Source organism: Vespa mandarinia, chromosome 16 (assembly GCF_050613455.1).
Source record: "Vespa mandarinia isolate Hongniang chromosome 16, ASM5061345v1, whole genome shotgun sequence".
NCBI classification, from domain to species: Eukaryota; Metazoa; Arthropoda; class Insecta; order Hymenoptera; family Vespidae; genus Vespa; species Vespa mandarinia.
The window spans coordinates 3350001-3377500 of record NC_140825.1 but is presented as its reverse complement, the minus strand read 5'-3'; the positions used below and the strand labels follow the sequence as shown (position 1 = coordinate 3377500).

Genomic DNA, 27500 nt, shown 5'->3' with positions numbered 1-27500 from the left:
CTTCGGTACGAAGCGAGAAAGTAATTAAAACGTCGAAAGAAACGATATTGCGTTCTGAATTCTCTGCCAATGTGGGAGACAGGAGGTTGGTGGGTGGAAGAAGACATAGAAAGCGAGAAAGAGAGAGAGAGAGAGAGAGAGAAAGAGAGGATGAGACCAAACGATCGAATTCGATTCGGACCACCGAACGAAGTGGAAACGAGCGATGGACCGACCGACCGGTCTCTTCTTCGACTCTTCCCTCTCTCCTTCTCTCTCTCTCTCTCTCTCTCTCTCTTTCGTACATTGCTCCTTCACCCACGGATTTTCTTCCTCGTCTCTTCGTCCAGCGAATTCCGTGCGCGTTTCTCCGCCCATCTCGATAGCTTCTGCCTCCGCCGTACATTGGCCGCCACTCCTTAACCTGCTTCTTTCATCTCGATTACTATTATACATCTTTGACTTTTTTCTTATTTCCTTTTTCTCTTTTTCTATCACTTTTTCCTTATTTCCTTTTTCTCTTTTTCTATCACTTTTTCCTTATTTCCTTTTTCTCTCTTTCTATCACTTTTTCCTTTCCCCTTGTTCTATCTAAAACTCTTCATCTTTTCACTTATTTTCCAATAAATTGAATTCAACGACACGTGCCACAATTGCAACGTGAAAGAAAAAAAAAAAAGTAATGAAAGATTTCCATTCCAAGATTGTAATTCTATCGTTGATCGATAAAACGAAACTATAATGTGTAATGGTATTTGTATTTGGTAAATATATGACATTCCAATCTCGATTGTTACGAAATAGATCGATTAATGAAGGAATAACGAAGCAATAACGAAATAAGAAAATAAATAAATAAATAAATAAATAAGAATAAAAATAAAAATAAAAATAAAAATAAAAATAAAAATAGAAACGTGTCTTTATTTATTTTTGTCGAGTATATGATCGAGATTATCTTTAAGATAATCAAAACATTCAGAGATATTGAGATACACAAGGTGTATAACATTAATAGAAATAAAGAAATAAATAAAGAAAGAAAGGAAAGAAAGAAAGAAAGAAAGAAAGAAAGAAAGAAAGGTGGAAAAGAAAAAATGATTATCCGCGTATATGAGAAAGAGATAGAGAGAGAGAGAGAGAGAGAGAGAGAGAGAAAAAAGTCGACGAAAGGTCTAAATGAAAGAGAACAAGCGCTTCTTGAAATGAATGGTTAATCAAGATAAAAATGTAGCCGTTCAGTGTTCGCACGATATTTATTCGTAACAGTGTACGGGGTAAAAGCAGTATTCGTGTATTATTAAAACTAATTCATTTGGGTTACTCGATTTGGCTAGCGGAGAGCAGCGAGAGCGAGAGAGAAAGAGAGAGAGAGAGAGAGAGAGAGAGAAAGATATATATATATAAAGAGAGAAAGAGAAACGCGTAAAAGAAGGGTGAGAGTGTTCGGTAGGTGGTGACCACCACTTGGCTCTCGTTGTGTTGCTACCTGCAGCGACGTTTTAATTAAAAAAGTCCGAATGACCGGCGTGCGAGAGCGCACGTTACCTCTACTACGTTTACTCCGTTAGTATATGACCTTGCGTAATGTTCTTCGATATTTCTATGTATGTATATAACTATCTATTCTATGTATGTATGCATCCATGTATGTACGTATGTATGTATGTACGAAGTTAGGAGAAACACGTGAAAAATATCGCGAACAAATTCATTGGCAATGTTTTATTTCCTTTTTGCGACTTCTATATCCCACCGTCGAGAGTTTCTGGCGCCGTTTCGTCTGTTATATTCGATTGCTTGTTTTCTATTTTCGATTTAGAAAAGATTGCTTTCAACGATAAGGATACGCGAACACATCTCTTGGACAAGGAAAGATATATATATATATATATATATATATATATATATATATATATATATATATATAATAGTTTGTTGGAAACAGATGGTAAGAGGTTATACTCACAGTGTGATCGATGCAAACTTTACCATCGTCCAACAGCTACCCTGTTAAAGCCAAGCTTCTAAATAAACAAGCCAAGTAACTCCCTTGTTGTACGATCTAGGACGAACGGGACTTTCCAAAAGTCCCTTCCTTCCTTCCTTCCTTCCTTCCTTCCTTCCTTCCTTCCTTTCATCCTTCTATCCTTACTTACTTCCTTCTGAATCCTTCGGTCCTCATAACAGATGAGTTAAACTGATACATCGTCGCTCTTGTTAAATATAATACGACTAGACAGAGACTAAACTCTGACGTTTAGAATTTAGATTTTATATATGCATGTATGATTAGAATCTATATTAGTAAGAAAGGTTTTTTATAAAGCGTTTTATAACGCAATCATTTCGATGATAAGATAAATATGAATAAGTACTACTTATGTTGTCCGAAAAAAAAGGAAAAAAGAAAAAAAAAAAAAAAAAAAAAGAGAGAGAAGTTATAGTTATCATTGATCAATAATATTGAATCATCGAACCGTGCACCTTTTCCAATATAATCGAATTTTCCTCTTGTTTTCTTTCTTTTTTTTTTCCTTTTTTTTCTGTTTTTTTTTCTTCTTTTTTTGTTTGTTTTTAGTTTTAGTTTTCTTTTATATTTTTTTTTCTTTTTGTTTTTTGTATTGAATCGCTTGCTGATCAATATTTTTTTTTTTTTTTTTTTTTTTGAATGAACAATTACTATTTCGTTTTATGAGATAATATATCAAAAGCGTATTCGATCGCGTTTCCTAAGCTTATACGTATTAATTAAATGTAAATCAATTTGAATGATACAAATTAATTATATATAATGAGATTATAAATATTACGTGCCTATTTAAACAAACAAAAAAAAGTGTGATGAAGAGAACAACGATGACGAGTCCGATAAAAAAAGAAAAACAAAAAAAGGAAAGAGAAAAAAGGAACAGAAACAAAAAAAAAAAAAAAGAAAAAGAAAAAGAAAAAAAAATTCGTTTTAAAAATATATCGTACGAATTAGTCGAAATAAAAGTATAAAGAGAAATAAAATAAATTTTTTATCGAAGTAATACGTGAAAGAGCGAGATGAAAGAATCTGTTCATCTTGTATGTATGTATGTATATATGTATGTATGTATGTATGTTGCTAGGTACGATCCATAAGAGGACTTCCTCGCAGCGGGTTGCACGTTCACCTGCTCGGTACGATTTTCTCGCTCGTTCGTTCCGGTGAGCTGCGTTGCAGCTGGCATCGGATAAACACGAATTGTGCGACTGCATCGATGCGCTTCATCGAAATTCCTATCGAAGTCCTTTCCTATAAGATCGAGAGAGAGAGAGAGAGAGAGAAAAGAGAAACGAGAAAGAAGAATCGTCTCTTTGTTCGGCCACGAATGAAACCGTCTTACAAAACCGATAATGAAAATTTTCGCACGATCGTTCTCGATATTGGACTATCGTCTTATTTCTTTTTCCTTCTTTTTCCTTTTATTTCATTCGTATATTTTCCTTCTTGTGTTCGCTCAATAAAATATGAAATAACGATACGATCCTCGAAACATGAATCGATACTTGCAAAATTAATGGATATCTAAAAAAATTCATATATATATATATATATATATATATATATATATATATATATGTATGTATGTATGTATGTATGTATGTATGTATGTATTTGATCGATTCATAAATCTAAGTGACGTTATAACTAAGAAATTTATTACAATAAAATGGATATCTTTATTTTGATATCTATATTCTTATATATATATATAAGAATTTATTACAACAAAATGACATTTATATTGTGTTATATATATAAGAATTTGTTACAATAAAATGACAATGATATTTTGTCACATATATTTAGAATATATTACGATAAAATAACACTTACATTGCCTCACGCATATATATATAATTTATTAAAATAAAATGACGTTATAAGCGACAATATAATTGTCATTTTAATACAATAAATTATTTTCGATTAATATTTGACGAAATGATTTTGTGCATGATGCAAGATTCGACGAGTAAATTTGTTTAATAAAATCATATATGTTACTAATAACAATAAAAATATATCGTCAAAGTATGTGAGAATAATCAATTGCACGATGTTTCACAAAAAAAAAACAAAAAAAAAACAAAAAAAAAAAGAACGAACAAACAAAAAATAAAAACATTTATTTATAAAAAATTTAGAAAAAAAAAAAAATAAAGATCTAACAAACAACGATTCGAGACATTAACAAGCTTAACTTTACAATATCAAAGTAAAATTGTACAAGTTCTTTGGTTAATGGTTTGGCCATTAAGGATTTCGAAGGAAGAAACGAATAAAGCGATACAAGGTAGAAGAACCTCGACTTCTTAAGAAGCCATTCTCTCTTTTAAAGATAGAATGAAATTTCGTAAATTTCCTTTCTAATGACGCGCAACAGTGCGCTGTAAGGTTCGCCAGAGAGAAAATCTACAACGTTGATCGGCGGTGAAGCTTAGATCCGTATTGCGGGTTGGGCCGCTATTAAAATGTATTTGGATGGGATATCGAGCGAAGAGGATTATGGCTATTCGGGTTCGAGTTATCGAATCGTCGGTAAAGGTAAATGACCGTGCTTAAGCGGGCCAAATCATTCGATTAGAGAGAAGAACGTTGTACCATCTACGGACTAGGCTTGCTTTAACATTATCGTTCATTTGGAATTCTCCAAAAGAGATAAAAGTGATCTGTGTATCTTCGAGAACTATCAAACTACAAATTGGATTTTATTATTAAATCGCAAACATTACGATGTTGTGTAAAATTTTATGTAAGATATTTTCTTTTCTTTTTTGGTTTTTTTTTTTCTTTTTTTTTCTGGAGCAAAAGGATAACATTACTAATGCATACTGTAACTGTTTGATTGTGCTTTTTCGCGAAAGCTCGTTTAATGAGAACGTGTACGTATGTAAATGTATGTAATCAAACTAGCGAAATAATGAATACATTTTCAATGTGGAACACGACAGAAGATCGAAGAAGAGAGCGCTCGAACGATTATCGAACTAACGATCAGACTGATCTCTCTACGAATTTGAGATACCTGACCTTTCGAAAATGTGCATATCGAATACCAAATTCCATACAGTAGGACAAGTAGATACATAATAGAGAAACAGTATGTATGACAGACAGGCCAAGAGAGCAAGAGAGAATGGATATCACAAAGAGAGAAAGAGAGAAAGAGAAAGAGAAAGAGAGAGAGAGAGAGAGAGAGAAGAGGAGAGACATTATTAGGGATCTCTACGATTGGCTTATCTCGTCGAGTGTCACAAGCATCGCGTCATCCAATTATAGACTTTTGGTCCATACGTGATCATAAGAGCAGATTAATTAGAATTCCTACAATTGCAACGAACGTTGTTGGACTCGAACGTTGTTGAATCTTCCACGTTCTGACCAATAAAAATGTCCCACATTCTTTCCTCTTATGATCACAAATTTCTCCTTATGAATTAGATTTTTGTCTTTTGTTTATTTTTTCGTGACTCTTTTAAAAAGAAAAAAAAGCAAAAAAAAAAAAAAGTAAACGATAGAAACAACGTAACGTGAGATTTGTTATTTTTCTTTCTTTTTTATTTTTTTTTTCTTTTTTTTTTTTACGTCGGATTCATCTATCTCTGCTCTTCCTTTTTGTTTTGTTTTGTTTTGCTTTGTTTGTTTGTTTGTTTGTTTGTTTGTTTGTTTGTTTGCTTTTTTTTCTCATTCCGTCGAGCACCATTAAAAGCGTGGACGCGTGTTGATTGACTTTTGAAAGCGCGTTTCTTTCTATTTCTCTTTTATTATTTTTTTTTTTTTCTTTCTTTTTATTAACTCCTAAACATCGCTGGTGTTAATGATTGACAAAAGAGCTTGAAAAAAAAAAAAGAAAAGAAAAGAAAAATAGAAAGAAAAAAAGTGGTATACTATAAATATATTTCTCGAGAAGAGGATCGATCGATCAATCGAGGATAAATTTCCTTTTGAAAAAAATTTCCAAAATTTCGACATAACATGAACTTCGGGGAATCACGACGTTTCGTACAATTAAATTAATGAGTAGATGAAAATTTCCTACGAACAGACCTTATTACATATTCCTCGAGAATAAGTAAAAAAAAAAAAAAAAAAAAAAAAAAAGAAAAAAAAAGAAAAAAAAAGGAGAAAAAACGAGAAAGAAAGAAAAAGAAAATTATACGAGAATTCTGAAACGTTTCGTAATTGCTATCATAAATATTGAAAAATCATAGGCAAGCGAGTTGAAACTTTGAGAAGAAATGTTTTTAATTAAAATCTCTAATTCGTTGAATGAACTAACATACATAATTTGACAAAATCCTTATCTACAGTCGCAAACGAGGGAGAGAGAAAGAGAGAGAGAGAGAGAGAGAGAGAGAGAGAGAGAGAGGGAGAAGTGCAAATTGAAAAGGGGGTGGATGAGGTGGGAGGGATACTGGTGGGAAATGACGATAAGGTGGGAAGAGGAGAAAAAAAAGTAAAAAAGAAAAGAAAAGAAAAAAGAGAGAGAGAGAGAAAGAGAGAAAAAAAAAGAGAAAAAAAAAGGAAGAAAGAAAAAGAAATCATTCATAGAGGGGTTAATATCCGGCACGTGGCCAAAGCAACGCAAAACGGCTATGACACCTTTTTTCTACCTCTTGCTTCCATCTTTCTTTCTTTCTTTCTTTCTTTCTTTCTTTCTTTCTTTCTTCCACTTTCGTGCATCGAGAACGCTATGCAACCGGCTGCATGCCCGCGGCATGTGTCTGGCGCGGCTCGTTATTTCCGCACCTGTAGGAGTACCGCCATATGGCTGGAGCCTCCTTTTGTGAGCACCTGATCGTATAAAAGAAAATGAAAGAGAAAAAGGGAGAGAAATAAAGAGAGGGAGAGAGAGAGAGAGAGAGAAAGAGAGAGAAAATTTCTTCGACGGGTTTAGTATTAAAGATCAGTACAAACTGGCACGTGCCGTTTAGTTTTAATATATTTTGAGTGATCACCTTAAAAAAATCCTTTCAATAATGTCATCAAGACATCAATGAAAATTAAAAATTTCAAATAAAATATTCAATAGAAATATTTATAATTATTATCGAAATATACGAATAAAAATATTTATAATTATCGTTAAATTAAAAAAAAAATATTAAATTAAGGAAAATACTATTGAAATGATCGACATATCGTAATGTCTTACGTATATCGTGAGATTATAAAAAAAAAGAGTTTAATTGAAAAAAAAAGAAAAAAAGAAAAAAAGAAAAAAAAAGAGAACAAAAAAAGAAGAAAGAAAAAAGAAAGAAAAAGAGAGAAAAGAAAAAAAGAAAGTTACAAAGTTTATTCGGTCCATGCTTTTTAAAACTTTAAGACTTAAACACATTAGATCTAATACTTATAAGTATACACCTTTTGAAAATAGACAAACTTTGTAATTAATTTCTTCGTATTTCTTGGTATTTCTTTTTCTCTCCTTTTGGAAACGAAATGTAAAGAAAGAAGAAAAAAGAGGAGAGGGGAAAAAAAAGGAAAAAAAACACACACACACACACAGAAAAATAAAACACAAAGAAAGAAAGAAAAGAAAAATGAAAAAAGAGAGAGCAAAAAATATAATTCGATCGAAAGCGTTGCGATAAGAAATCTTATTTTTTTTTTTTTTTTTTTTTTTTTTTTACCGTCCAACCGATCTCGAAGCGCAAGTTGGCGAATCAAGACACCGTGAAATAAGTCGCATTCGAAACAATGTAATGGCCAGGCGCAGAAAGTTGGTACAGCCCGCGTAGAGTTCGTGGAAGCGAGCAATTCGAGCAGACTCGCGAGATAACGAGAAACACCGTGTGCCATGCCTTCGGATTATCACGTTCCATTACGACTGGCAAACCGGTCCGTAATCCAATCTACTTTGTAATACAATTATAACTTGAACGAATATAAAAATGTGCCTTCGAAAAGGAAATGTTTTGCATCTCAGTTGCAATCCTTGGTTTATATATATATATATATTTAAATGTACAACTTATATATACCTATCTACATACATATATGAAAGTATATATGAATAGTTCGAATATGCATGACTGAAAGTATATATATATATATATATATATATATATATATTATTATAAGTTTATATATGTTGTATATTATACATATATATATATATATATATCTTTTTTGTGCGTGTGTATGTATTATAATATATATAAAATTAACATAAAAATATTTTCATATGTACTTATCTGTATACTTAAAAAGATATAAGAAAAGAGAAGTAGAGATAATAATAACAATAACAATAACAACAAAAACAATAACAACAATATTAATAATAATAATAATATATAGCAATACGTTCTTGTTAAATCCTATCCGATTTGTAGAAACGAATGGAAGTAGACTCCAAGTGCCTTTCCAAGTTACTAAACAGGAGAAGTTAAGATGTGACGGTGGTAATGTAATAAAATTACAGTCGGACTGGAGCGCGCCTAGTTTACGCTCAATCGTTCTCCGTTAGAGTTTGGTACGCCTCGCCACTGTAATCTCAACGGTGTTATATTCAGCCAACCTCTACCTTAACCTTCTTCCGAACTTTACGCTTGCGAATAACGTCGAGAGTTAGTCTGAGCGTTATCTAGAACCACTTGGAACGTATAAAAGAGAATATCATACGATACGATCGTCGTGCTACCGTCGAGCAAGCAAGCAAGCAAGCAAGCAAGCAAGCAAGCAAGGAAGGAAGCAAGCAAGCAAACGAGCGAGCGAGCGAGCGAGCGAGCGAGTGAGCGAACGAGCAAGTAAACGAACGAACCAACGAACAAACGAATGAACGAATGAACGAATGAACGAATGAACGAACGAACGAACGAACGACCAAGCGAGCGAGCGAGCGTGCTTATACAAAATAAACAAATGTAAACTTCTTCTCGTTAATTACTCGATCGTTGTAATACCGGATTACTACTTGTTCTATTCTACTAAGAGAGAAAGAGATAGCAGATAGAAAGAGGCTTATAAATCTCTATTTGATAGTAGATACATTATCATTCCTGAACGAAACTGGATGCAGTTTTCATCTCTCTTTTTCTATCTATCTCTTTCTTTCTATCTATCTATCTCTCTCTCTTTCTCTCTCTCTCTCTCTCTCTCTCTATCTCTCTCTCTGTTATCCTCTTAGAAACTGCCTTTCCATCGAAAAGCCGGGAAGAAAAGAGTAGCGAGGGCGGATATCGCGAGTCTCCTCGACGATAGTCGACTTCTTGCAGGCAGTCGTTAACCCTCTTGTCGCATGGTTATCGTTGTGTCGACGAGGTTGAAAACGAGGAGAAAAGGGAAGAAAGGAAGGAGAAAAATAGACGGACAAAGAGAGAGAGAGAGAGAGAGAGAGAGAGAGAGAGAGAGAAAGAGAGGAAAAGCTTGGCTTCGAAAAGAAAAAAAAGGATAGTAAAAGCCCGTTAACACAGCAGATCGAGAAAAAAAAAGGTAAAGGAAAAAGAGAGAGAGAATGAAAGAAAGAAAGAGAAAGAAAGAGAGAGAGAGAGAGAAAAAGAAAGATACAAATAGATAGAAGAAGAAAAGCTAGGCACGAGAAAAGCCTCAGGCGAGAAAAGGTCGCTGACATCTTCATCGAGAGGCAAGAGTTTCTCTCTTTCTTTCTTTCTTCCTCTCTATCTATCTATCTATCTATCTATCTCTATCTCCTTCGTCTGATACGACAAATAATAAAAGGGCGAACGCGCGGCAGCAAAGAGGTCGTTAACGGAACGAACGAACGAACGAACGAACGAACGAACGAACGAACGGGAAATTATGCGGGTCCTTAATTAAATTTCTTGATTCCATCGCGCTATCTCTACGCTCTGGCGAAACGACGCTCAAACTGTCGTTACCGGCGTAACCGTTGGTCAGAGCTGTGCTCCGACAATCACCGTCACTTATCGTACCGTCTCCTACCCCTCTTACTCCTCCTACACCACCTTATTCTTTTTCTTTCTTCGTCTTTCTAAGCGAATCTAATCGCACTTATATTCGCTCTCTCTTTCTCTCTCTCTCTCTCTCTCTCTCTCTGTCTCTGTCTCTTTATCTCTATCTCTTCCCACTCGTTTGATAATGACGTTCGTAATGTATCGACGAAGAAACGTGACTCGTTCGATCGTTGTTTCATCGTCATCGAAATTCTTAAATTCCAATTGATGATAAATTTTTTACGTAATTCGAATTGTCAAAGCACGACGATAAAATTTAATCCGACGTGAGAATGTAATAATAGATTCACTTTGTTAATGAAATTATTGACTTTAATCTGTTTGTTATGAATTTTTCCTTTTTTTTTTTTTTTTTTTTTTTCTTATATGTTGCTTCTATATTTAGGTATAATTAATTATATCGGTTTATATATTAATTCATCTAAATAATTCTTAATTCGAGTTTATCTAAATTTAATTTCATATGTTGTATACAATAAATAAATAAATAAATATATATATATATATATATATATATATATATATTTACGATTAATCACAATCAAGAGATAAGTAATGATAAAGTAGTAATGATATAAAATTTAATAATTAAATATAAATTTAATTCGTTTAAAGTAACATCGATTTTATATTATTTAAAACAAATGATTTAGATAAATTAATCATACACATACACACACACACACACACACACACACACACACACACACATATATATATATATATATATACATGGAAACGTATACGTGTATACATATATACATATTAATAACATAGATATATAATAAATATCATAGTTTGAAAAGTCAAAATTCCTATTGGCAAACAGGATTAATTCGTTAATTAAAAATTATAAATAAGAAAATAAAACGAAACGAAACAAGATGAAATAAAATAAAATGAAATAAAAAGCAGAAGAGATATTTCTTGATCGATAGATAAGAAAAACGAGTTATCGGTGTCTGTGGAGACCGAACGAGCAAACAAGTGAACTTGTTCGAACTTCTCCCACGATCTCAGAAAGTTCTTAAGAAGACGAGAAGATAGAATTCGAAAAGGGATGATAGAGAAAGAAATCGGCCATGACGGGAAGGAAAGGAGGAAGGGAGGAAGGGTGGGAGGAAGGAAGGAAGGAAGGAAGGAAGGAAGGAAGGAAGGAAGTAAGGTTACACGTAGACCGTGCGAAAGTACAACGAGTTAAAACGATCGGTAGAAGCGCCGTGTATACCGTATTCGATATTAATCGTCGGATAACACGCGCGGTTACGCGAGAGAGTATCCTAGAACCCTAGTCGTTTCGGAGTCCGGAAGAAAGTGCCTCGTTAGCACTAAATCTCTTCGTGGTAGCAACGAGCTCGGACAGACCCGTAATTTTCCGAAAGGTATACGTGTACCGAGCTCGCAATTACAAATTAATAAACGGTCTGCAAGGGCCGCATTTCGCTTTGATTCGCAAAATTAGCCGTGGAGGCTAATTGGCCACTTCCATGCCGTGCATCCCCGTCGATCGTTCCTTCGACTCTCGGCACGATCATGCGTGAGTCTCTATATACATACATGTATTTGTTTGTCTGTGTGTTTATGTATATATATATGTGTGTATGTGTGTGTGTGTGTTTCTGTACTTTACGAGAGGTTCGTGAGGTATGGGGTAAGTGCTTCGACTTACAAGACCTTTTCTTCTTCTTCTTCTTCTTCCTCTTCTTCTTCCTCCATCTTCTTCTTCTTCCTCCGTCTTCTTCTTCTTCTTCTTCTTCTTCTTCTTCTTTTCTTCTATTTTACTCTCCTTTTTCTCCTTCCTACCTCGCATTATCTCCATCATAAGATTTCTCCGTTTTACTTTATCTTTCTACGTACACTCCATATTCTCGAGAACATCGTAAGATTCTTTTTCTAAATCGACTTCTATCGTCGTTTGCGATTCCGGGCAAATTTGCGTTTTTTTTTCCTTTTTTTTTTCGAAAACGTGTTGCTTATCAAAAATATTCTCTATCCCAAGAGAGACACGAAGGTTGAACTTTATTATGAATACTTTTAAATCTTCATATATATATATACACACACACACACACACACCCACACACACCCACATGCATACACATATGGAATTTTTATTTTTAATACACGATTTTTTAACGCTTCCTTTCCCTCGTTGACGATACACCAAAAGTATGTTTATTTTCCCCAAAAGATTAATAAAAAAAAAAAAACAAATATATACACACGTAAACTACTACCACGTATAATGCGTGAATTATTTTTCGTTTTAATTACTGTTTCTCGAGATAGATAGAGAAAGAGACCACGATGATATTTCAAAAATATATATAGAACAACGAGCTCATGATAGAAATATAAGTCGAAAAGATACCCTGTTAATAGGAACGCATTGAAAATTCTGGGTCAAGTTATAACTACCCCTTGAGCATAATGAGAGAGATTGAGAGAAAAAAAAAGAGGGAGGGAGGGAGGGAGAGATAAAATTATTTTTTTCCTTTGAAACTATTGAAATCTTTGGGAACGATAAAAGTTAAAAAGTCGTATGAAAGCAAGGTAGTTCGCAAAGATTTAGAAGTCTAATCTAGCGGCACTTGCTTCGTTAATGTCGAACTACTGCCGGACAGTTCGAAAGGACAAAAAGAAAAGGAAGAGGATGGGGAAGAGAAGGAAGAAGAACAAAAAAAAGAAGAGGAAGAAGAAGAAGAAGAAGAAGAAGAAGAAAACCTTGTTTAAATCAAATTCCTCAATTTGCAAGAGAGAACTTTCCTTGAACATTCCACCTCCCTTCTCCACCTCCTTCTTTCCTTTCACAATTCAAGTTCAGGTTAGTTAAAACAAATGTTAGTTCGTCCATTTCGTTAGATAACCATCCCGGTGACGTTAATTAAGCTTCGTTTAAATAATAACGAACTCGTGAGATTAACATAAACGATGAGTCATCATGCGATCGAACTCAACTCCGGTCCTTTATCGTCACGTTCGTCGTACATACGCTGGTACATATACAGGTATACGTACGTGGCCCGAAGCGAAAACGCAACTCTAACTCCTCTTTCCTCGTAGATATCGCCCTATGCCTCCTACCCCTTTCGATCCCTTTTATACCCTCTTCATTCCCTCTACCTTTTCCCTTCCTATCTCCCACCATCCCTTTTACTACTATTACCACCACTACCTTATTCCATCGTTGTAGATCAACGTTTAAAGTAATTTCGTTTTATTTACAGAGCGGATCGTTAAAACGCATAACAATGAAAATCACACGACGGAATATATAGGCGTAAGGGTAGGTTTGCACATATATATATATATATATATATATATATATATATATGTATGTATGTACGTATGTATGTATATATGTATGTACGTACGTATGTACGTATGTATGTACGTATGTATGCGTTAACAGGTTATCATGAAAACGAGCATTATAAGTGAATTATTGCGAGAACGAGCAGCCGAATAAAGGTATAATCCCTTCCATATTTTGTATACTACAAACGATTACGATCAAACGCAACGGAACTATTTAACGAATATTTTGCATGCCTCTGTTCGTAGTACGATAGAGATACGAGGGAAATGGTGGAGGAAGAGAAGGAGAGAGTAAGGGAGGTGGGTGGGTAAAGGGTAAACGTGGAAGTGAGGGCAGAGAGGTCGCGTTCAATAGAGGCAAGTATATAAACGATTCAACGAAAAGAGAGGAAAAAACAGAGAGAGAGAGAGAGAGAGAGAGAGAGAGAGAGGGAGAGAGAGAAAGAAAAAAAAACAAGATTCATCGAGCCATAAAGTAGGATTTATCATGTTAAACTCTGCGTTGTATTCTCGCGGTGATCGTCGAACGTGTACAGCGTTAAGTGGCCGCACAAACGATGAGAGAAAGGTATAGGGAAAAGTTGGAAGGAGATGGAGGACTCGCGAGCGCTAAAGGAGACCAGATCTATCAGGCTATTGTCCGCAAGGCCGTAGAGAGCGTTCTTGCATATATGCAAACGAATCTATATATATATATATATGTACGTATGTACTTATATATACATATATATATATGTATGGATAAGTGTGTTTGCAATGGACAACAGCATATAGCGAACAACGCGAGCCAAGCGTTGCTGACTCACGAGTTATCGCCTATAAGGTACGTTATCCTGATAGTATCTCCTTTTCCTTCTGTCTGTCTGTATTTCTCTCTCTCTCTCTCTCTCTCTCTCTCTCTGTCTTTTTTTCTTTTTCTATCTTTCTTTCTATAACTTGGTATCTCGTTGTTCGAGTAACTTGGTAACCGGTTAACCGATTCCGAAAACGGAACGACGCATTTGATCGCGAATAAATCTTACAGAGAGCCGGACGTAAAAATGAATTCTTCGTTGGCATAGATTTATGATTTTCTCGAGCAAGGATATCCGACTTCGACTAGACCTTTCTTTTTTTTTCCTTCTTCTTATTTTTTTTTTTTTTTCTTTCTCTCGAATTCCCTGCAGAGTTATTTATACATATATATATATATTTGTGTGTATATGTATGTACGTATAGATTGTATTTATTATAAATAGTATATTAATAATGAATTGATAGATGTGTAAAAATTAAAATTTTATATCAGCGTCTACTATATCTCGACGTTCCATCTATCGTATTATTTTATTATTTACGGCGTATAAACTATCTGTCTTTTTATACGATCATAATAATTTTATCCTTGATTTGACTTTTAAATTATTCGTGTAAATCTTTTTATCGATAGTTAATGGCATTATTTTCTGAATACATATTCGTATGTTATATTAGATATAGCATCACGTTTAAATTTTATATTAACGTTATTCAATGGTTTAATCCTTACTACCTAATTATTTACATCATTCACAGACTTCCTTTACCAGACATTTGTGGTTTAGTGTTCTCGAATGATATATATATATATATATATATATATATATATATATATATGTGTGTGTGTGTATAATAATAATAATAATTTAAATGCTCGATATGTCTTCTCTGTGAAATAATTCATTCAAATTTAAGTACGGATCATTAGTAGTATTATTTCATGAGCCAACGGATAAAGAAGACGATACTCTAAAGAGTATCATCTTCTCTGTTCTCTTTTATATTCCAAGGAATAAGAATAAGGTCTCAGATTTTCCAGCTTAAGAAGCTCGAATATCTCTCTCTCTCTCTCTCTCTTTCTCTTTCTCTCTGGATTGTCCCTCCTCACGAAAGAGCGGCTATTTCTTCTTGAACGAAAGCAGTAAGAAAGTGGTCGTAAGGTAAAAAGGCCTAGTGATTAGAAGCGAGACAAAGGAGTAGTAAGATGAGAAGATAGAAAGACACAGAGATACAGAGATAGAGAAAGAGAGAAAGACAGAGAGATACAGAGATAGAGAAAGAGAGAAAGAGAAAGAGAGAGAGAGAGAGAGAGAGAGAGTTAGAAAAGCAGTGACTACGAAAGGTGGTAGGTAAGAACCAAAAAGAAGCTTCGTCGTTGTCGAGCTGAGAGAAGAGAGAGAGAGACAGAAACAGAAAGAGCTTCAATAGAAAGAGAAAGATAAAGGACAGAGAGAGAGAGAGAAAGAGATAGAGATAGAAAGAGAGAGAGAGAGAGAGAATCGCTTCCTCCACACAAATTATTGTAATTTGCATCGGTTAACTCCGTAATTACTTGGGGTTACAGGTTAAAGGGCTATTACCGTCTCCTCGCGGGCGCAATACCGCGGCCGAAGCAGACCTAAGGGCTTTCTCCTTTCCACCTTTAAGCACGATCAACACCTGCCTTTTCGCTGATGGCCACGTGTCTTCTCAAAAAACGAGTATGTCCAATTCCGAAAGAACGAGTAATAGCCTCTGGCTTCTTGCCGAACGAGATAGGAAGGAATGAAAGTTCGGAGAAACGTCGGAACTTATTCTTACCGATAGGGAAGAAAGTAGGAACTATTAGATCTGTCGAAAAGTTTCGTCCATTAGATTGAGTTTTTAACTTCTTAGGACGAATCATTTTATAGTTTGAGAAAAAAAATAAAATAATATAATATAATATAATATAATAAAATAAAATAAAATAAAATAAAATAAAATAAAATAAAATAAATAAAAATGCAAAAACGTTTTTAATATTAATCGAAATTAAATATTAATAAATTAATAAATAAATAAGTATATATATATACATGTATGTATGTATGTATGTATGTATGTATATATATGTATGTATGTATGTATGTATCTATGTGTACTAATTTGTCTGAAAAAGTTCTATCGATCTTTTTCCATTTTTGAATCAAACACGATATTGAAATCGATCGTTATATTTAAAAAATGAAATTTCTAAAGACTCGGTCAAATGCCTCGTTTAATTATGTATAAAATTATTAAGTTTTTATAATATCTTTCTATATATACTCCTTATATAAATGATTTTATATCTGTATAAAAAGAGAATCGTACACATACTGTCTGAGGATGGATCCCAATATTATTCTTTTTTCTTTTTTTTTTTTCACTTAAAAAAAAATGAATAAATCCTTTTGTCGATAGATCTAATAAATACGATACATTCACAAATCTGTAAGATTAACAAAATGGTTCTTACGATATCGAACGACATCTGTCAGATTGTTGCTAAGGATTTGTAAGAAAATTCGAAGAAGGGGTTTGTGAAGACTTTTTGGTGACTTTAGCTTTGCAAAGCAAATTCTACGGAAACTGATATATCGTATGGTTCGCACCCGGCTACCCGGAAACGGTAATAACTCATGGTGGTCGTGTGGTTAACGGAACGGCATTAAAGATTCCTGACTTACGGCGATTCTCGCGCCACGCTACTCTCGCTGCTTGCTTCTAAAGCGGTCTCGTGTATAATATCACCGTTATAGGAGCTTTCTCGTTGATACGAAGCTTTGAATCTCTTTCGGATAAAATTCGAGGTCAAAGTGATCCGATAAAGGATACGACGAAATCGAATCCTCGAGGAGAGAAAAATTTGATTTGTATTTAACGATACCATAGAAAATAGATACCCGATATGGCGCCAGGTTGACTAAAAAAAAAAAAAAAAAAAAAAAATAATAATAATAATAAAAAAGCAAAGGAAAAAGAAAGAAAAAAGTAAGAAAAAAAGAAAAAAAAGAAGGTCGACGAGCGCGATACTTTTCTTTTTCTTTTTTTCTTTTTTTTTTTTTTTTTTTTTGGTTTTTTTTTTTATATCATCAATGAAAAAAGACATGGAATCTATAAATATAATTATTTTATATTCGTTTAACTCATCAGATTTCTCGTTCTTTCTCGTTCTCAGACTTTCTCGTTCCCTTCGAAATTAATATATCTTCATGTTATCATCTTCAAGATGATAACAAAATAATCGAAAAGTATTTTCTTGAAGAAACGCAGAGACATTATATGCATACATGCATATACGTCGTCGAGTTATTATTTTCAATTTAAAAAATTGACACAAGAGAAATCGATTTATTATAAAGGGATAAAAGGAGTGAAAAAAAAAATCTGAAAACTCTCCCTCTCTCTCTCTCTTTCTCTTAATGTTTCACTTTTTCTCTTTTTCTATTTGCACGAACGAACTCAGAGGACGTAGCCCCGTTACTTCCCTTTTGGAATAACGGCCAAAGATCCGCCTATAAGAGAAACGCGTTTCAATGCGATCTCTTGATTCGCACGAACCGTTTTATTCTTGGCCTGAAGGAATCGTGCCGTGCTAGCTAGGTAGATACATACAATCCTTTAAGTATGTTACGTGTAGCTGTACACGTGTGATCGAACGCAAGAACGTGACGTGCGCTAATGCGACTGCCATTGCTCTCAGACCAAACGATTTTTCTCTTTTACTTTCGTCGTGTTAACTTTTAACCTCTTGATGTAATCCTTTCAAAATATTACAAATATCTACTTTAACAAGAAAAATACAATTTTTTAAATTATTACCTAGCAATATCGAATAGTTCGAACGCGTATATATACATACAAAAAAGAAAAAAAAAAAAATATACGGATATATAAATCTTCATTCGTACCTAAACGAAAGCTATATGATATAACATAAAAAAAAAAAAAAGAAAAACTTTTATCAGACTAAATCGAAGAAATTAAAAATTTACAAAAACATACATACATACATATATATATATATATATATATATATATATACATATCCATAGATAAATGGATAACATAATTATGGATCTAAGGATTCATAGTTATGTTGACATTATGAGGAATTAATAAAAAAAAAGTCGAAGGAATAAATATCTTACATCATAATCGAGATTATATTCGGTGTATGTATTAGTAAGAAGAAGATTAAAGGGAAAAACAAAAACAAAAACAAAAACAAAAACAAAAATAAAAACAAAAATAAAAACAAAAACAAAAAGAAAGAAAGAAAGAAAGAAAGAGAAAGAAAAAGAGAGAAAAAAATTTTCTTGGAAAAAAAAAGGAAGAAAAAAGAGAGGGGAAAAAAAAAGCAGTCAAGGGGAAGCAGTTGGAATCGATCGAGTTTTCGTTGGCCTTCGTGTAGAAAGGCTTCGATGATTCTATGTAGTCGTCGGTCGGCGCAGGAAGAAAGGACGAAAGGGCAGGGAAGGAAGAGGGTGGCACAACACTCGGTAAGGCCGAGGGTAATGCGCGCTCCCGTCTGCGCCATTAGCGTTGCAATTAAACATGTTTATTACCTGGCAGCGGTAATGCAGCCGGGCGAGTCCTTAATGTTACCTAGATAGCAGGGGCATACATTGCGTGCCAGGAGGCTGGTCGGACTCGACGAGGGAATTCTAGCCGCTATAATGCGTCTGCTTAAGCCGCCAGCAGTAGGTGGTGTGTGCGCAGCAAGTATCGGCACGCGAACGTTCACGTGCGTGTGCGTGCAAGTTGTTTCACGCACGCGCTCTCTATCCCTCTTTCCTCTCTCTCTCTCTCTCTCTCTCTCTCTCTCTTTCTTTCTCTCATTTGAGAAGGAAAGAAATTGAAAAAGGACGAAGAGAGATAGAGCTCGAAATAATGTTCGTTTCCTTGCGAGACGAAAAAACTCTACCTCATTAGTCATTTTGTCCATTTCTTTTTTGTTCATTTTCCCTCTTCTCTCTCTCTCTCTCTTTCTCATCAAAACGCATAACGTAACGCGAGTATAATGCACTTTAAGTACCACCAAGATAACGACCAGTAAATAAACGCTTCGCATACTGTCCAAGAGTCACGTTTCTTGCGAGCATGGAATACCTTAAGAACACGTTCCTTCTTTCTCTCTCTTTCTCTTTCTCTATCTCTGTCTCTGTCTCTGTCTTTTTTCTTTCTTTTTCTTTTCCTTCCTTTTCTTTTTTCTTTATATTTCTTTTCCCTTCTTTTTTCTCTTCTCTTCCTTTTTTTTTTTACTATCCTTACGTGAAATTATATAAAAATAAGGATCCCCGCGGGAGATAAAAATAATCAATACCACCGTCTTTTCTGTTTCACAAATTACAAGATATATATGTAATTATCCTTTCGTACCAACTAGTTTCAAGAAATAAAATTCTTTAATTATGTATTATAATTTATTTACATGAATTATGTAATAAGTTTTATATATATATATATATATAGCTTGTATTAAAAATCATTTCCATGGGGACTTCTTAATCGAATCAAATCGATATACGAAATGACTGTGCGATCATTATATATATACACATATATACACACACACATATATATATATATATATATACATATATATATATACACATATATGTATACATTCATATATATCCTTTTTTTCTTCCCTAAAGAATGCAATCTCAAATCTGGATCTCAAGATCGATAAAGATGTTGAACGGACGTAAGAAGAAAATAACATCGGTGACGTTCGATATGCATCGTGATCGATTAATACGTCTCGTTGAGAGATACATATGTGCGAGAGATACGCAATTAGCGATATACTCGAGTTACACGAAGGGTGGTCTGTCGGTCGTTCTGAATCCAACTAGCAGAGTGACATTAATAAAGGTGTATATTTCATCGGAGAACATCGTTAGTTTGGTGTCCTGGGCAGCCAAGGAAAATAGGCGTCCAGTGATCGGTCCATGGCCACAAATTCTTCCTCTTTCACTTTCACCTCCATCTCCTTTTCCATCTCCATCTACACCTCCTTCCTTCTCTCCTTCTTCTTCCTCCTCCAATATCCTTCTCTTTCTTCGTTACTGGACAGGATGGTAAAATACGAAGAGGGATTTCCCCATGGCAAGGATTTCATGGGATTTAACGTTTCTCCATGGTAGAGGAAGAGTAGAATGGAGGAAGAGAAAAGTCGGCATCGTGCCGACCGCTGTCTTGGAACTTCTCGAAGACGAGGGTCCACGATTCTCGGCGTGTAGACGCTTAGCTTGGATATTTGCGAGAGGTAACCATGCTCTTCTCTCTTCCCTTCGGATTTTCGGATATAAGGGTTGCTGTTGCTATTCCTGTTACTACTACTACTACTACTACTCCTACTACTCCTACTACTACCACTACTACCACTGCTAGTGGCTGCTGCTGCTTCTGCTACTGCTACTTCATGTTGCCCTTCTGACGTCGAATCGTTTCTCCTTCACCCTTACGACCGACCTTCGCTATCCGCTATTAGTAAGACACGAAAGTTTTCTCTCATCCATCCATCGACGAATTTCTCTCTCTCTCTCTCTCTCTCTCTCTCTCTCTCTCTCTCTCTCTCTCTCCCTCTCTCTTTCTTTTTCATGCGAAAGTAGAAAACCCAGAATTATTAATAGACTCCAAGAAATATAAATTTCTTCCTCTAACATCGAATTTCACAATTTCAAAGAATTTCGTATCTTTTACCAGAAATTATGTCGTCATTAAAACGGATAACTCTCGAGATTTCACGAAAAATATTCCCCATGAACAATGGCATTCATTTTTCTCGAAACATAAATTATTCGCGATCATCTATAAAAAAAATTCCCTACCGTTACGACAGTCATTTCCCTTTGGAAAGATTAAAAAAAAAGAAAAAAAAAAAAAAAAAAAAAAAAAAAAAGAAAGAAAAGAAAGAAAAAGAAAGAAGAAGGGAAAAAGGGGGAGAAAAAAAAAGAAGGAAATATCAATCTTTTCACTACGCCCTCCTTCCCAATCCTCGCCTTGTCTACCCCCCCCCCCCTATTCTTTCTCCGTAATTTCTACGAATAAGAACAATTTCATTGGATGGTTTTTGGATATTTTATGGAAACAGGTTCGAGTGATATGCTCGGAAAAGGGAGAGAACCATAGCGTTTAGACGGAACGGGTTGGAAAAGTGACGACGTGAAAGGAGTGGAACAAAGACAGACAGATACACACACACACACACAGAGAGAGAGAGAGAGAGAGAGAGAGAAAGAGAGAAGGGGGTTGATAGTGAAAGGGAGAGAAAACGGAAGGTACAATAAAGCGAAACGTTGGCGAGAAGAGGAAAGAGCTTCGCCCGGAGGATAGATAGGTATATCGATTGAACATTCGCGCTCAAATATTTAAACGCTATTACCCTCGGTCCGCGGCTCGTACTGTTATATACGACGATACGAGAACGCAGAGGGAAAAGGGAGGGGAAAAATGTGGTAGAAAGAGGGAGGAAAAGAGTAGGAGCATTGAGACGGTGGTCTAGTGTGTCTGAAGTCCTGTGTTCTATCGGACGATGTCAGTGGTGTGCTCATTGTCCTGTGTTGACCACCGCGACATTACTTTTTAGTTTTCGCGTCGATGCGACGCCCTTTTTTTGCTTAACTATTCCAACTGTACATCGACAGAAATTTCTTTTTATTTATTTATTTATTTTTATATGTTAACTGACAGAAAAAAAAAAGAAAGAAAAAAAAACAATAAAAGAACTTTGAGAGATTTGTGAATGATCGAATGAGAGCATTTTACGCTATCGTAAAATTATTACGCTACGTTGTTATTTCTACTTTCTTACTTTTGTCTTTTTCTTCTCATTTTCTTTTCGTTATTTATTTATTTTTTTTCTTTTTTTTTTTTTTTTGCAAACTTTATTACTCCTACGTATAATCTAATTATCAGCAGGTATTATTTAACATTCTATAAACGGTGATTATTATTGTTATATTGTTTTATTCTTCCACATAATCTATCCTTATATTTACGTAGAAATTAACTTCGTTCAATAGAATCGTTATTATTTTATATCGATCATATATTACATATTGTATTATTAATATTAGTAGATATTTATTATTGAAATAAACGGAATTACTATTACTTTATTATTATTAATGGATTTTAATTATTTCGACGAAATTATTACAATAATATATATATACTTCATATCGTATTGTTACTTTACACATTTTCCTTTTTTTTTTCTACTTATCTTTTCGATATCATTGTCATGAAAGGGTATATTACTTTTGATAAATTTGTATTTCATTATTATTATTATTATTATTATTATAATTATTAATTGCGAATAAGTAAATATATTACTTTACTTTATATTTTCATTTTACTGGATGATTGAGAAAAATCATGGACGACGAGTTAGACGAGTCCTCAGACGTTTTAAGGTATTAAAGAACTCTCCGGTTCCCGTTCGATCCTAATTAATTCGCACTTTTCCAGCTTCGATTAATCCCGTGAAACGTTCTGCGGAATATGAAAGTGTGCGAAACTAGAAGAGAGAAAAGGTGAGAGGAGGGGGGGGGAAGGGGGTAAGAAGGGAAGGGTGAACAAATATACCTTGTAATTATTCACGCACGTTAAATGGAACGACGGCTTTTATTAATTCTGAACACACGTAGAAACCTACGTACAATTCACTTCGAGCATAAACAACACGTGATCTTAATGTTCTTTTATATGTCGATATAATTCTCATATACGATGTATTAAAAAAAAAAAAAAAAAAAAAAAAAAAACGCGTAGTTATTTAATTTTTCACGAATCCTCGATAAAAGCGGATTGATCGTAGCAAAGCTACGATGATATTTCGTTCCGAGAATGATTGTATAATAGATTTGGATCATATCACTTACGAAGAAGATTACATTTATTCTGACGAATACGCGTGTCGATTAATCGTTTATCGAAAGGATTCGTGAGTGAAAGATAAATTAACCGGATTAACAAGATTACGCTTTATCCGACAACTAAAACTTTCAACATCGGTATCGTTGCAATAACGAAAAGGCGCATCAGTCGTGTGGCCTGATGGTTTACATCGATCGTTTTCTCTCCCTCTCTCTCTCTCTCTCTCTGTGCGTGTGTGTGTGTGTGTGTGTGAGTGTATATGTGTGCGTGTGTCTCCCTGTCCTTTTCTCTCCTACGTAGCTACATTACCGATAACCACGAGAGGACGAGCTTAGGAATGTAAAGCCGCTTGGCCATTTCAAGTAGAATGTTTCCTTTGTCCTCCCGTCTATTCTATCCTCGCAAAGCGTACAATTTGAGGAGCGATTCCGGTCGATCGGTCGTTGATACGGACGATGCAATCTCCATCGAAAAGGGAAGAGGGGGAATGGTTGAAGTAAGAGGAGAACGAGGTGGATGAGTACTCATCGTACGATATCATCGACGATCGAAAGACTTCCGAAGAAACGAAAAGATCGATCTATCGATCGAGAAATCTACCTTTGCGCATCACTTTCCAACCATCGATGTGTTGAAAGAGAGGAAGGAACTACTAAACGAAAGAGAGTGAGAGAAAAGATAAAAAAAAAAAAAAATAAAAAATAAAAAAAAGAAAGAAAGATGATAGCACTAACTTGAGAGGAACGAAGGAACGAACGAACGAACGAACGAACGAACGAACGAAGGAAGGAAGGAAGGAAGAAAAAAATAAAAAAGGCACGGAGGGTGGTGAAGTGTGATCGATGACGCACGGATTATCAAGCGGCGTGCAACCTCTTCCGCTCGCTCGACTCGTCGTCGAGGACTACTTTACCTCGTACTACCACCCCTTAACGTTTTCCACGAACCCAAGATCAATTCACAAAGTGTACCGAACAACCGACAACCATTATACGATCGAATCGGTGCACATAGGGTCATTCCTGATATATAAATATATCATTTTTTTTTTATACAGCAACGTGTCCATTCTGATTTGATATGAAATATATGATATATATGATGAGGGTGTGTGTGTGTGTGTGTGTATGTGTGTCGTATATTTATCTTTAGATCTCAAATAAACATACGTAAAAAGGATTTTTCCAAATATTAAATTACAACTGTTTGAACGGCACAATAATTATAGCTTTGAACGGATATTGTATTCGATCGAAATATATTACAAATTTTTTTTTTCTTCTTTTGTATCTCCTTTTATTTATTTATTTATTTTTTCTTTCTTCTTTTTTTTTTTTTTTTTTTTTAATTTTATCGAAAAAGATCAAACTTCTGAAGAAAAAAATGTAAGCTCGAACGAGCGTGATTATTTAATAACAATTTTGTTTTATTTTTACGGGTAAAAAAAAAAAAAAAAAAAAAAAGAAAAAAAAAAGACAGAAAGGAGGAAAAAAAAAATTGTGCATCACGCGTAAACTCTGGGAAACATTGAAAAAATCTGAAAAAATTACAATGGGTTTCGTTGATTTTTTATCTTCCAATATACAGGTTTTCCCTATTTTTTTTTTTTTTTTTTTTTTTTTTTTTTTTTTTTTAATGTGTGAGTATTCTATAAACAAAACCGTGACGAGAGATTAAATGTGAGCGTGTATATGTACGCGTATACGAAATACATATGTCATATATTTTTTCACATACCTGGTAATTGCACATACGGGACTGAACGACCTCGATTGATTATGAGCACTAATAAATGTTATTGCGCTGTTTCAAGTAATTTTTAGAAGAAAGACGTAAATTGCGATATTAAAAAATTGTTTTCGCATATCTATATGAAACATTTATAACCACGATAATTTATTTATTTATTTATTTCTGTCTGTCTCTTTCTTTCCCCGCGGTCTTTTAAAAATCCTTTTACGACTATTAATTCTGAATAACATATTTTATTTAGAGGGAAAAGAAAAAAACATTTTTTTAAATAAATCGAATGGACTTTTTAAATGCAAGTTAAATCGATTGTAAATAATTTATAAAACGAAAAAAAAAAAAAAAAAAACAAAAACAAAAAACAATACTTTAATTCCGTAAAAATCACTGGCCAATAAATAATGGCCAATAGATAATAAAACGAACATATTATTATACGTATGTTATAAAAATGACTTTTAATCTTTCCGTGAAGATATCAATCCACTCTCCTACCCAGAAAGGATTTTCTCAAGTAACGTCTTAACTCGAAACTAGACTTTGTCGAATTCAAAGTCGAATACGATCGAAAAATCGATCCACTTTGGGTCGTCGAGTAGCTTCTATTTACGTCTCACGTTAGAAACGATACGTGCTTGTCAGCAAAGAGGTAAAGGGGAGGCAAGAGGAGAATTGCCCCAATCGAGATTCGCTTTTCCGTACGTCGATCTACCAAATGCATTTTTCACCTATCAGGTTACCATTTCGAGAGAAGTCCGTCTCGTCTATGTATTTTCTCTCTGGTAAAAAAAAAAAAAAAAAAAGAAAAAGAAAAAAAAAGAGAGAGAAAAAGAAATGAAAGGAAAAGAAACGAAGAAAGAAAACGAAATAAATAATAATAAGATAAAATAAAATAAAATAAAGATAAAAATAAAAATAAAATTGATAAAAAAAAAAAAATAAATAAAGACAGAAATATCGATTTAAAGGTTAATCATCGAGATGAGAAATATACAAGTCGTCGTTATCTCTCTTTGACGAAGAACCATCTGGATCGGATATATTTTAAAGGCCACGTGGGACACGATGACGAAGCCTGGTGCGTGCGTGCGCGCTTGTGTATAAACACACACACACACACACACACTTAAGTATGCATCATACTCGTAAGTACGGTTTAAAAAAGGAGAAAAAAAAAGAAAAGGAATAAAGAGACATGAGGTAGGTAGGTAGGTAGGTAGGTAGATAGGTAGTGGTAAGTATGTATGTAAGTAAGTAAGTAAGTAAGTAAGTGAATTAGTACATGACTCACCGGTGTAGTATAAGGTTGACAAGCGAGTCTGATGCCGTCATGCCTCAGCTTCTCTTGCAGTAGCATCCTAAGTTGCATTCGAGGGATCCTGACGAGTTCAGCCTTCCCTTCTTCGTATTCATCCGCGAACTTTGTCAATTCTTGACCACCGCTCGAAGAACTAGCAGTTGGTGATGCCCTTTGTACATCCTTGTCGCTCGGTGGTCTTTCCGACGATGTTCTAGACGATTTTGAGCTAACATTATCGCAAAGACACTCGTTAGTTTCTTCTAACGTGAAATAAACGCTGGCTGCTCCCTCCTCCCTTAATGTCTTCACAGATTGTAATAAACGTGCACGGTGTGTTTGATTGAAAACACCGATAGCATCTAAATCGGGATCGCCGATTTGCTTGCATATTTCAAGATCGTCGTAGCCATTGTCGATGAACGATTCGGAATATTGGCCGAGATGGAGCGAACGCAACCACTCGACCACAATGTTGCTAGCCATCGTCATGTTTCTTCTATTCTCTTCTATGTACGTATGGTATATTTCCCTTTAAGTAATATTTCACGTTTACTTATCCGGAGTTTGTCCTTCAATTTCTTGTCTCTTCGTTCTTTTATCCTTCTCTTTCTCTCTCTTTCTCTCTCTCTCTCTCTCTCTCTCTCTCTCTCTCTCTCGTTCTCGCTCTTTCTTTCTCTCTCGTGTTCGTCTCTCTTTCTCTCTTTCTCTCTTTCTCTTTCTCTTTCTCTCTCTCTCTCTCTTTCTCTCTCTCTCTCTCTCTCTCTCTCTCGATTTATACTTAACTTTTATTTACCTCGTGTTTCGCATCATTTTCAAAGAACCGTTTTTCTCTTATCTATTCTATTTGTTTACAACAAATGTATTTATATGGTTACATATAACGTTCATACGTGTACACACACACACACACACATATATATATATATATATATATATATATATACTGGTAGGAACGTGCGTCGAGTTATATTTATAAAAATCGAGCTATTTTGTTTTTCTATTTTGCGGCGTTTCTACCGTCCTGTGTCCTTCTCTCTTTCTCAGTACAAGGCGTGTAATAGCGACTCTCTACAGGTGTTGTCGCAGCCCACCGTCGCGACGCCGCTGGGTCGATTCCACGGTCTCTCGCGATGATATAAAAAAAAAAAAAAAACAAAAGGGAAAAGCGTCGATCACGTCGTGGCTCGCTTTTGTCGTTTGAAACGCGTAGTACTACGTAAACGACAAGAGAGAAAGAGAGAAAGAGAGAGAGAGAGAGAGAGAGAGAGAGATACAGACCGATCAAAGTAAAAGAAAACAGAAAAATGAGAAAGGAATCAAAAAAGATAGAAAGAGAGACAGAAATAGAGAGAGAGAGAGAGAGAGAGATTGAAAATAAAAAATAAAATAAATAAAATATAAGAAGAAGGGAAAAATATGTAATAGTTAACGATCGATATTTAACTTTTTCCAGAATAAGAAATACGCAAGATAAATCGATCCTCGT

At 34.6% G+C, this 27500-nt stretch overlaps 1 protein-coding gene across 4 annotated transcripts in view; it reads right to left on the bottom strand.

Moving 5' to 3' along the window:
- Window positions 1–27500, bottom strand: part of LOC118442344 (uncharacterized) — a 219970-nt gene that overhangs the window by 190820 nt on the left and 1650 nt on the right. For all 4 annotated transcript variants that reach the window (XM_085661774.1, XM_085661773.1, XM_085661775.1 and 1 more), the window contains exon 2: window positions 26006–26543. In XM_085661774.1, the coding sequence (XP_085517900.1) occupies window positions 26006–26503 (498 nt within the window). In that variant the 5' untranslated portion in view covers window positions 26504–26543. The remainder of the gene's footprint in view (window positions 1–26005; window positions 26544–27500) is intronic.